Source organism: Hylobates moloch, unplaced genomic scaffold (genome assembly GCF_009828535.3).
Source record: "Hylobates moloch isolate HMO894 unplaced genomic scaffold, HMol_V3 SCAFFOLD_7, whole genome shotgun sequence".
Lineage (NCBI taxonomy): Eukaryota > Metazoa > Chordata > Mammalia > Primates > Hylobatidae > Hylobates > Hylobates moloch.
In genome coordinates, this window is record NW_026652282.1 from 91,588,417 (window position 1) to 91,601,037 (window position 12,621).

Below are 12,621 nucleotides of genomic sequence, written 5' to 3' on the forward strand. Positions count from 1 at the left end.
ATATCTAGAGCTGGGTCTAAAACCTGAGCCTCTCCAGAGTTCCAATTCATTTCTCTTGTCTTTGAATTGAACAAGACTCTTCTTTCTTCACCCATCTCACCCCTATCAAAAATACTGATAGAAATATCTTAATCTAAATCACTTGTGTTTTTAAATAGGGGGTTTTCCAAAAAAAAAAAAAACCCCACAAAACTGAATTTACTCAAGCTTTCAATTGCTGTATTACACCTTCCATGGATTTTTAGTTGTCAAATTATTTCTTATATCAGGACAATAAGGTACTTTATTCTAAGGTACAAGTATACTGGCGGTTTAATGTTTCATCCCCCACCTAAATGGCAGAGAGTGTTAATTCTAACAGGAGTCTTACATGTCTTACACTTTAGCAGTTTCAATCAAAAGATGAGCTATTTTACAATTTAAGGAAGAGGACTTACACTGTTAAAATCTTGACTGATATGCTCAATGGCAGTACCATCATTGAATCTCCACCTGCTGCCTTATGTATCAAGAACATTTAAGTCTTTCTTGTTAGAGACAAAATAAAAGAAAAGCCAAGGTGACAAGCGACTATGAGAAATAAGGCTTTAATCAGGTTAAATTTGCATTACGCAGCCTGCATGAATTTAGAGGTCCTAGAATCAAAACACTAGAAGGAACCTTTGATATGCTCTAGTTCAACAGACTGATTTTTGCAGAAGAGGAAACTGAAGCGCTGATGAGACCATTAACTGATAAAGCAAACCGCTTACTTTTTCAAAGAGATTCATTTCAATGCCATTTTACCCTTATTCTGCATCTCACTGTTGTTTCTCAGAGCGACGATTGACCTTTTTTTAGGTGAAAAGAGCGAATACAGCAAATTAATTTCAAGAGGGTGAAAAATGCCTTTGAAGGAGGAGATGCTGGAGTGAAGAGGAGAAATGACGTCTTATTTAAAATATGTAACCCCTTGATGGGGTTAGACAATGAATCATATTCTCCTAGATTTTTCTATGTCTATAGACATCAGCCACAGTTCTTTCGGGCACTCAAACGAGAGGAAGAGGAAGTGAATAAAGCTCATACTAAATATATAGCACCCACTGAAGGCAGGGATGTAGACAGAAAGAACGGGGGTGGAGGAAGGAAGGAAAGCACGCTTCGCCAGGATCCAGCTGTTTTCTAACATACCTAAGCCTACGGAAGCTAGGAAGATATCGGAAGCAAGGAAGATATCGGAAGCGAGGGCATCCCTCAAATTCGAGAGGGCGGATGCCTCTAGGGCTAGAGAGGCTCCCTAGCCCTCAGTTACAGAGCGACTGGGAGGGGACAAAATGGAGTTGAGGTTTAGGGGCACCCTAAAGGTCGTTTGGAGGTCTAGCAAGCACTTCATGGTCTCCTCTGGAAAGGGCCGTGGCAAAGCCTAGTACCCCGATCAGGAAGATGACTTCTGGCCCTCGGGATGCGGTGAGCGGCAGGAAGAGGCAGGCTGGGGTTCCGAGGACCCCAGACTCCATCACAGGGGCAGATACAGTGACCTCGGGAATCTTCCCGACCCCAGCGGAGGCGAGCGGATAAATAGCCCTGGCTCAAGGAAAAAAGCCAGCCGACTCCAGGAGCTGGAATGCCCACCCAACCTCCTCCCGGCTCAGGTGAGGTACGCCAGTCCCCCCCTGGAAATGGGGCCCTGGTACCGACAGGGCAGGGGTGCCGGGGCCGCAGCCTCCCCATCCAGGGATACTCACCGGAGGGGCGGCCCACCGCGTCTTCGCAGCCGGCCGGCGCCTGGCACTCGGGAAGCTCGCAAAAAGGAACCGCGTGCCCGCTAGCGCTGGGACGAGGAGGAGCGCGCCGCGGAGGCCAGAGAAAAAGCCGCAGCGGCGCGCGCGCACCCGGACAGCCGGCGGAGGCGGGGCTCAGCGCGAGCCCGGAAAAGACGCGCCCGGAGGGGCGGGCGGAGCGGGGGCGCGCGGTGGTGTGGCAGAGCCAGCCGAATCGCTGGCTGCAGACTGCTCGGCCCACCCACGCGCCCGCCCCCGCTCGCCCGGGACGTCAGCCGAAAAGGCGGAGCCGAACGGGCTTCCCGAGGCGCGGGAGGGGCGCTGCGGGGAAGGCGAGGCGGCTAACGGCTCGCCTCAAGTTGTTGCTCCCGCTGGCGATCCGCTTCTGTCAGCCGTTGAGTGTGTTTCCGAAGGTCCTTGCGCCTAACAGCGGTGAGGCGCAGAATTGGCCCACGCCCTCACCTGCGGCTTGCTTCGCAGGACTCCACCCCAGGATAAAAGTTCCCCTCGGGTCATCTTCCAGCTGCCCTCAAAAGACACTCATTTTTGGGTTTCACTACTCCTCGTTTAGAGAGCTATCTTAAACACTTTGACTAAAAGCATCTTGCTCCTGTAAGCCTGAACTAATGCCTCTCATCCATTTATCTTGCCTCTCACTGCGTTAAGATCCCCGCTCACTCCCACTGATGAAATATTACAAGGACGCAGGATTTTCACGTTGTCTTTCATTTCCACGATGGTTTCATGGCAAAAGAACCCCCAACTGATAAGGAAAAGTCACCGCAGCTTTGTGACATCTTACTAGCCCTGATCATTGCTTATAAGCCGGTCATACGAATGCTATTCCAACAGATGCAAGAAATTGCCATTAAAATTAAAATGCCAGCGAACTATCTGAGGGCTTCAAAAGGGACAGACCATAATTGCAAATGAGGCCTGATAAACTGCCAAGAATATATCACCCAAAAAAATAAATCTCAAGAATTCTTCCAGCTTCCTGTTCCTGATGGTAATCGACATTTCACTTCACTTGCTGATTTCCATTTTCCCATAGAATTATCATTTGTGCTTGTCTGTGTATATATGTGTGTGTGTGTGTATATATATATGTATATATAAAATGCCTTACCACCTGAGATTACAGGCTAGAGTAGTTCTTAGACTCCAGTGTGCATCAAAATTATCTGGGGTGCTTGTTAAAATGTAGGTACCTGGAGCTACAACCCCCAGGTATTTTGATTCTGATCTGGGTAGGGATAAGAAATTTGAATTTTTAATAAGCAGCCCAGGTGACACTAAAAGTGGTTAGCTGAGAGCACAGAGCTATAGTGTTTGTGTTACTAAAGCCATATTACCAATTCAATTTCCAAGAAACCCACCCACTTACATATAATATACCTATAAATATTGCTAAGACAGTCATGTAGCTTCCTTTTTCAAGATTGACCTACAAAGTTCAGTACTTCAAACGAGTTTAATTGTCATGTTTATTTTCTGAAATCTTGTTTGAATACCAGAAATAAGCAATCATATGTCAGGTATGTAATTCACTGGGTAACTATGATGTACAGAGCACTATCACCTACAGTTGGGTTAACACAAATGAAATTGAAGAAATGAATATCGCTGCTCTCAATAAAGTTAGTGTCTAGTTGTGGAATTAAAATATAGATATAATACAAACCCAGTGTAGCACATAAATCAATGTGTTGGATGAAGATGAAAAAGAACTTGTAATTAAAGAGTACTTTTGCCAGCTTCCTTTATTGTCAGTCTCTTAGCCCAGACATTTTCAATTAGGTAATTTCCTCTGAACAGAGTCTTCAGCTTACTGAAGTTCCTCCAGCTCTACAAGATATAAAGGAAAGAAATCACTATAGCCTGAAACTATCCGTTTTTTGGTATACAAATGTGTGTATGATATACATATAGATATGTTTATCAGACCAAGAAACTACTTGGATTTTCAAGATCTCTTATTACTTAAGCTATTCATTAGTGTGTACAGTTCTGGCTGTCTTCATCACCTACCACATCTCACCTTCTTCCACATTTAACTGCACCCAAGTTGAAGAGGAAAGAAGAACTATACCTCCAAAAAGGAAACCAAGTATAACCACGCTATTTCCAGCTTTCCTTTTTCGGAGTCAAAACAAACCTTGCTTAATTTCTTGTCATCAGAAACCTTCCAGAAATTACTGCCCAGGAGCAAAATATTTCCCAAGCAGCCGTCTGACATTTTAAAGAGAACATTTGCAACGTTGTTTATTAGTTAGGAAGATAGGGTATTATTATCCCTATTTCACAGATGAAGAAATAGATGCAGGTTAAGTGTCTTGTCCAGTCACACAACTAAGTAGTAACAGAGCCTGAATTTCCTACTACACTGCTTATGACTCCTAGACCAGGGTGCTTGCCGCTACATCAAGCTGCCTCTGTAATGAGTCCTACCCAGAACTACCAACCCAATTAGAAATGGAATGGATAAACGTATGGAAATGGAAGAGTTAGGGAAATGTACAATGCAATTAACAGATTCAAAATACAATGTAATAAGTACTAAAATCATGAGAATTAGTCTGTTGGAAGCTAAACAGAATTTAAAGGACAGCTCTGTTAACAGGCACTGATATTTAGGCCTTGCCTCTTTTATTATTCTGTAACAAGAAGCTGAAACAGATAGCCAGGCTGCTCTTGGCATTAGTTATTTATGGAAGGGCAGAAAACAACTGTTCTTCATTGACTGTGGAACAAGCCTTTGCGTGTTAAACTTCACAGGTTTGTAGAATAATAATAATTTTCTCCTGTGGTCTAAATACAAGCAGCAGGACTTCATAATAATATTTGCATTGACAAGTTGTGTTAGATTTTGTCATTAACAAACCTTATTTTTTGCAGACCCAACAACCAGGCCAAATATTGTCTTTAGTGGCTTGTGTTAAACAACCGGTGAAATCAGAAACCTAGGTAGAAGATGATCTCACTGTGAACATACATAATAACCTAAGCCACTCCTTTCAAAAATGATCAAAGGCATAGTAGCTACATCTAAATGTTATTTTTGAGAAATGATTTGTTTTTTCAAAATAACTATTTCTTTTCATTCTGGCACATTTTTCAGGTTTTTAAATTAATGGAAACAACAAAACAAATAGACATCTAGTGCACCCAGATAGGAAGACACAGTATTGTATGGAGTCAAGTCTTTACAGATTAATCCATCAAGACAGTGTGGTCCACATCAAAATCACAGCAGGATTTTAATGGAACTTAATTTCAGTTTCTCTCATGAAACTCCTTATTTGTCCTTTTTAAAGATAACTCCAACACCCTCTAAATAAAATCCTCCACAGTTATCCTTGAAATTGTTTGTGCAACCTTCCCATAAATAATCAAAAATAACAAAATATTTTTATTATCCATAAGGCCATGAGTATGTGAAAAATCTGCTGTGGTTGTCATTGAATCTATAAGAAAGTTGCCTTTGGTATATTTTTGCCCACTCTCTGTAGTGATTCTAGCCCAGTAATATTACGAAAAAAGATAGGTCATCAATATCATAACTTGCCTTAAATCTCTTTTTATTATCCTTTCCCTTTAACATACAAAAAGCGTCCAATATGTCCTATTCTTAAAAGACCAGTAAAATAACAAAATTTTAAAGTGTCCCTTACTCAAATTCTTCAACTATTAGTGCTGGGAAGCCGCTTAGATGTAGAGTAGCAGGATGGAAACCATATGGGTTTGGACTTAAGCCAACCACCCTAGACCAAGTTATATAACATTTTCCTGAGCCTCAGCCTCTCTGTAAATTGGGGATAATAATGGTACCTCATTCATAAGACTCTTCTGAGGGAGGATTAAATGAAATCATGCCTATAAAATTCCTGATTTATGGCAAGTGTGTATAAAATGATGGCTATTAATCACCAAGTTCAACCTCTTCATTTCACAGATGAGAAAAGGGAAGCTAGAACCAGAACAATCTTTCTCCAGATTCTCCTACTTATTCGGTAACTTTCTTTACAACTAAGGACAAATTCCTTGAGAAGTGGTCTACAGCCACTTCATTCACTAAATCACTATCTGACCTCCAAGTTAATCTCCATTCCCATCAATCCTATAAATATTCCTATTGCTAATGCCTTCTATGAAATAGACAAACCCCATAATTATGCTTAAATAATTATGGGACTATTTCACTCTGAAACTGAGTGAATAGTCCCCACTGGGACTATTGGACTGATTAAACCTTTGGATATTTATTCAAAGCATCCCTCTTCAAACCAAAATTCTGTAACAAAACGGTCTGCTTCACTTGAACCCTACATGGCACCTGATACAAGCCAAATTACTGTTATTCAAATAAAAAATTTTTAACAATATGTTTGAATTAATAATTATTACTTTTAGAAATAGATATAAAAGGTTATTAAATATTTTTAATTTTTCTTTTCAAGTTGGTAAGATCTTTAGATTGATAATATTCAATTTTGGCAAGAAGATGAAGAAACTTGCACTCATATATTCTAAGTAGGAGTGTAAATTGGTTTGGCCCCTTTATTTTATTTTATTTGTTTATTGTTGAGACAGAGTCTTGCGCTGTTGCCCAGGCTGGAGTGCAGTGGCACAACCTCAGCTCACTGCAACCTCTGCCTCCCAGGTTCAGGAGATTCTCATGCCTCAGCCTCCTGAGTAGCTGGGATTACAGGTGCCCGCCCCCATGCCCAGCTAACTTTTGTATTTTTAGTAGAGATGAGGTTTCACCACGTTGGGCAGGCTGGTCTCGAACTCGGAACTCAGGTGATCCACCTGCCTTGGCCTCCCAAAGTGCTGAGATTACAGGCGTGAACCACTGCACCCGGCCTGGCCTTTTTAAAAGACAATTTGGCAGTATCTTTTAAATTTTAAAATGCATATACTCTTTGACATTTTCATGTACAGGGCTCTACTATACAGAGAAACTTGAACAAATACACAAAGATATATGCACAGGAATAGTAACCAGAGTATTATTTTAATAGTGAAAAATTAATTTAAAATCCCAAGTGTTCATTAATAGGAATGTGGTTAATACCTTATGGTATATCCATACTATGGAATACTGTGTTAGGTTAAAAAAAAAAAAAGAATGAGGCACAATTATTTAAATATCTATATGCAAACATAATGACATGAAATGATGTTTGTGATATATTATTAAGTGAATAAGAGCAATTTGCAGTTCGATACACATAATTCATTCTCATTTTGAAAAAAATAAGTATATGTCACAGTATGTGTGTGGAGCAAACATCTGGAAAGATCTATACCAGATCTATACCAGATAATGAACAGTTGTTATCTCTACAGAAAGGGATCAGAGACTTCTTTATATACTTACTTCTATTTGAGCAAAAGAGGTGAAGTGAACAGGCACTTCTTTTGTAATATAAATAAGAATAAAGAGACAATCAGTGGAAAAATGAGCCTTACTGAATGAAAATTTGCTTTACAAATAGCCTTTCTGGAATGTGTTTAGCTTATGTACAGTGATGTACAGCTACAGAGAATTTGGAAACCTTCACCTAGGGCCTATTTGCACCATGGCTCAATAAAGAGAGTATAGTCTTAGGGAGGACCAGTTCCTAAGCTGTTCTAGATCATCATACCTAAATTTTTGCCCTTTGGCAACAAAATTAGATTTGTTGAACTCTTTCATAGATACCATTGAAACAAGCTTGTAAAAAGTTGAGGTTAAGACCAGGTGTGGTGGCCCATGCCTGAAATCCCAGCTACTTGGGAAGCTGGGGCAGGAGGATCACTTGAGTCCAGGAGTTCAAGACCATCATGGGCAACATAGTGATATGTCATCTCTAAAAAAAAAAAAAAAAAAAAACTATTAACTGGGTGTGGCGGCATGCACCTGGAGTCCCAGGTACTCTGGGAGGCTGAGGCAGGAAGATCCCTTGAGCCCAGGAGTTCAAGGTTACAATGACCTATCACTGCAGCAGCCTGGGCAACACTGTGAGACCCTTTCCAAAAGAGAGAGAGAGAGAGAAAAGAAGAAGGAGGAGGAGGAGGAGGAGGGGGAGGGGGAGAAGAAGAGGAGAAGAGAAGAGAGAAAGAAAAGAAAGGAAAGAAAGAGCTGAAGTTAGCCACAGATTCTGGAAGCTGTCTGTATAGAGACAGTCTGTATTAGATACATATAATAGCTAAAAATGATTTTCTTAAAATCTGTGATTCACCTTCAAGGTATTTGCTATAAATGTCTTCTCATTGGAGAAGTTCACCCTGGGTTTGATTCTGGGTAGAGAGAGGTCATTTCTTTTGTTTGGTATTTGAAATTGGGGACTTTTTTTTGCAGGAGAACAATATTTTAACATTCTATTGGGAAAAAAAGAGGGGGGAGAGACAGCTTAATTGAACAGAACACATTAAACTTAAAAGACCCTTCAGCTTTGGCCGGGTTTGGTGGCTCAGGCCTATAATCCCAGCACTTTGGGAGGCCGAGGCGGGCAGATCACAAGGTCAGGAGATCGAGACCATCCTGGCTAACACAGTGAAACTCCGTCTCTACTAAAAATACAAAAAAATTAGCCGGGCGTGGTGGCCGGCGCCTGTAGTCCCAGCTACTCGGGAGGCTGAGGCAGGAGAATGGTGTGAACCCAGGAGGCAGAGGTTGCAGTGAGCCGAGATTGCACCACTGCATTCCAGCCTGGGCGACAGAGGGAGACTCCGTCTTAAAAACAACAACAACAACAACAACAAAATTAGCCAGGTGTGGTGGCAGGCGCCTGTAGTCCCAGCTACTGGGGAGGCTGAGACGAGAATGGCGTGAACCCAGGAGGCGGAGCTTGGGGTGAGCGAGATTGCACTCCAGCCTGTGCGACAGAGGGATACTCTGTCTCAAGAAAAAAAAAAAAAGACCCTTCAGCTTCAATCATACCTCCCTTCCCCACACCCCATACTATACCTTGTTTCCCAGCATTGCAGAAGCTGCTATTTTTTAAAAAAATAAACAAGTTAACCTAAGGCTGAAAGAAAGACTAAATACAGATACACAAGGAAAGCACTGATGCAAAGTACATTTGTAAATTAACAAAAAAGAAATAGCCATGGGGTAATAAAAATATCAAAATCAGATTTTCAGATAATCCAGATCGGATCAATTCCCTGATAAAGTTATCTGATAGTGAAATTTAATAGAGCCTTTATCTGCTACAGTGTTCAAGATGAGAAAACCTCTAAAATTGAAAAAAAAAAAATACTAATGTATTGACCATGTCAGCGACATTCATCTGAGATTGCTAGCCTTTCCCTTTCCATTGGCGTTTTGTATTAATCCCAGGATTATGAACAAACTCATGCTGTGCTGTACCTAAATGCAACATAATCCTTCCCAGGTAGATCTTAAACTCCTGACTCCCCATCAGAGACTGAAGTTGCCAGTTGTACTCTTAGGGCAATGAGATGACCCAGAGCTCACTGGGGCCTATGTTAGAAGAAAACCCCTATAGTGGCAGGGCAGAATGACCTCACCATTTATTTATGACTTTTCTACAAATGGAAAAAAAAAAGGGGGGGGAGTTTCAAAACCCAGTACCTTCCTGTAGAAAATAAAATGCATCATCAGATTAAGTGAAAGTCAAAGTGTCCTCATTTGAGATCATCACAGAATTTACAGCATGAAAGACTGGAAAAATGCAGAAGATGAAAAGTGTTTTAGCTACTGAATAGGAGACAGTGCTATGTCCTGTCTGAGCCCGTTGCACCATGTTTGAAAAACAAACATCTATGACACACATTGCAAAACCTAGATTAAGAAACCTCAGGGCAGAGGGCAGATCATCACACGTACAAGTGTACCCAAGCACTTGGCCAGTACACAAAGAGGTGCATGGCTTCAGCACTTCGAAGTCTGTGTCCTTGGGCCTGTTTGTTTAAAAAAAAAAAAAAAAACTATTTTCGTGATACAGGTTTGATCAAGGCAACAGTTTTACTTTCTGTAAATGTAAACAAAGAAAGGATATGCATGTGCCTGTGAAATTTAAAGTACCTAACGCAAGAACTTTTCAAATAGAATGACAGAGCAGTAAAGAACTTTAAAGATCATCAAAAGTCCAGTCACTTATTTATTTAAAAATGAGGAAACTGGGGCTCCAAGAGGTTAAATAATTTACCCAAGGTTACAAAACTTGTTATTTCAGAACTGGGGACTGGAATACAGATCTCCTGACTCTCAGTTCAGTGATCACCCCACTTTGCCACGTTGCCTACCTCATACTATTTCCTAGAGATTTTACAATATAACCATAAACAAAATTTCATAACCACACTTTCTAAAGTGCCCTGATTTGCTTGGATTAAAAAATCAACAGGAATATCTAAGGAAAACAGAAAAAGATGATCTGTTGGATTTATGTGGAATATGTCTGAGGAAGCAACTGGAATTTTTGCAGAGAAAGATTATTTCTTCTCCTTTACATAATTTGTTATGGAAAAAAGTCTAAACTTTTCCAATACATTTGTTATCATCTGGATGTGCTTAACCTACCCCTCAACAAACGTCCACTCCAGGTTGCAAACTCCTCCTTACACAACGTGCTGATGGAGTTGATAGCTTGCTTTTCTTATTTCCTATCTGCCACTTTTTGTTTGTTTGTTTGTTTGTTTGTTTGTTGAGATGGAGTCTCCCTCTGTCGCCCAGGCTGGAGTGCAAGGGTGTGATCTTGGCTCACTGCAACTTCCGCCTCTCGAGTTCAAGCGATTCTCCTGCCTCAGCCTCCGGAGTAGCTGGGATTACAGGCGCCACCATGCCTGGCTAATTTTTGTATTTTTAGTAGAGATGGGGTTTCGCCTGTTGGCCAGGCTGGTTTCGAACTCTTGACCTCAGGTGATTCACCTGCCTCAGCCTCCTAAAGTGCTGGGATTACAGGCGTGAATCACCGCACCCGGCCCCTGTCTGCCACTTTTATGACATTCTTGCTATTTCATTTAACTATATGAGCAAATATTCCAAGACTGTAGACTTGATATCAGAAAGGAACTTCCCAGTGTAGCAGAAAATGTAACACTCTCAGGAGTTAGGGCCAGGAAGCCATTTGGGGCATTTGACAAATATAATTTTGTAAAAACAGCTTTCTCATTCTTGTTTGCTTCTGATCTTTCCATCTTCTGTACTATATAACAGAAGCTGTAAAAGTTCAGAAATGCCCAAATGTAAGAAATAAGCTACATTAAAAATGACCACAAAACATATGAAAAGATGCTCAGCACTACTAGTCATTAGGGAAAGGCAAATCAAAAACACAAATACCACTCCATACCCACTAAGATGGCTATAATGATAATTTTTAAAAAAAACACTGGAAAATAACAAGCGTTAGCAAGAATATGGAGAAATTGGAATCCTCCTACATTGCTGGTGGGAATGCAGAGTGGTGCAGCTGTTATGGAAAACATTTCAACAGTTCCTCAAAAAGTTAAACATAGAGTTACTAATAACCCAACAATTCTACTCCTAAGTATATACCCAAAATAATTGAGGCTGGGCGTGGTGGATCATGCCTGTAATCCTAGCACTTTGAGAGGCCAAGGCAGGTAGATTACCTGAGACCAGAAGTTCGAGGCCAGCCTGGGCAACAAGGCGGACACCATGTCTACTAAAAATTAAAAAAAAAATGTTTTAAAAAGCTGTGTGTGATGGCACATGCCTGTAATCCCAGCTGCTCAGAAGGCTGAGGCATGAGAATCGCCTGAACCCAGGAGGCAGAGGTTGCAGTGAGCTGAGATTGTGCCACTGCACTCTAACCTGGGTGACAGAGCAAGACTCTGTCCAAAAAAAAAAAAAAAATTGAAAACAAGTACTCAAATATATGTACACTCATGTTCATAGCAGCACTATTTACAAAAGCCAAAAGGTGGAACACTCCAAATGACCATCAGCATATAACTAGACAAAGAAATTTGGTACATCTATACAATGGACTATTTTTCATCCATAAAAAGGAATGAAGTACTGATACACGCTACAGCATGGATGAAACTTGAAAATAGTACATTAGGCCAGGCGTAGTGGCTCACACCTGTAATCCCAGCACTTTGGGAGGCCAAGGCAGGTGGATCACCTGAGGTCAGAAGTTCGAGACCAGCCTGGCCAACATGGCGAAACCCCATCTCTACTAAAAATAAAAAAAAAAAAAAAAATAGCCAGGTGTGGTGGCACGTGCCTGTAATCCCAGCTACTCAGGAGGCTGAGGCAGAGGCTGCAGTGAGCTGAGACCACACCACTGCACTCCAGCCTGAGCAACAGAGCAAGACTCTGTCTCAAAAAAGAAAAAAAGGAAATAATATGTTATGTAAAAGAAGTCAGACACAAAACATCACTTATTGTACTATTCCATTTAAACAAAATTTCGAAAATAAATTCGTAGAGACACAACGCAGAATAGTGGATGCCAGGAGCTAAGGAGAGGGAAGACATTGCTTAGTGGATAAGGAGTTTTATTTTGGAGAGATAGAAATGTTTTGAAACTAGATAAAGGTGGTGATTGCACAACATTGTGACTGTAATAAATACCAGTAAATCGTTCACTTGAAAATGGTTAATTTTGTTATTTGAATTTCACCTCAAATTATTATTAAAAAGAAATAAACTGCATCGAAAGAATGAAGCAAAAGATTGTAAACTTTCAATATTCAAAAGTTCATGTAATGAAGCATTAGAGAAGATACTGCAGAAAATAATATCTCAGAAAATAAAACGGAGTAGACCAGGTTCCCTTGGGGTAAAATTTAGGTTTGAAGAGTTATGAGGTGTTTTTGTCGCTCATTTAACTTGGCTAATTTTCTAAGAATGATTTTTTTTTTTTTTGAG

The 12,621-nt window shown here is 40.8% G+C and overlaps 2 protein-coding genes across 2 annotated transcripts in view; one reads left to right on the forward strand and one right to left on the reverse strand.

Annotated features, from left to right (window-relative positions):
* Nucleotides 1-1,817, reverse strand: part of ACSL4 (acyl-CoA synthetase long chain family member 4) — an 82,035-nt gene extending 80,218 nt beyond the window's left edge. The window contains exon 1 of the mRNA XM_058441341.1: nucleotides 1,728-1,817. The gene's annotated coding sequence lies outside the window, so the exon portion shown is untranslated. The remainder of the gene's footprint in view (nucleotides 1-1,727) is intronic.
* LOC131383886 (synapsin-1-like) lies at nucleotides 1,607-2,347 on the forward strand. The gene has a single exon (XM_058441342.1). It carries the CDS (start codon nucleotides 1,607-1,609, stop codon nucleotides 2,345-2,347), a length of 741 nt encoding a protein of 246 aa, XP_058297325.1.
* Nucleotides 2,348-12,621: the final 10,274 nt, after the last annotated feature.

Excerpts from the sequence above, each read along its gene's own strand:
- LOC131383886 (XM_058441342.1), top strand. The coding sequence starts at position 1,607 with ATGCCCACCCAACCTCCTCCCGGCTCAGGTGAGGTACGCCAGTCCCCC.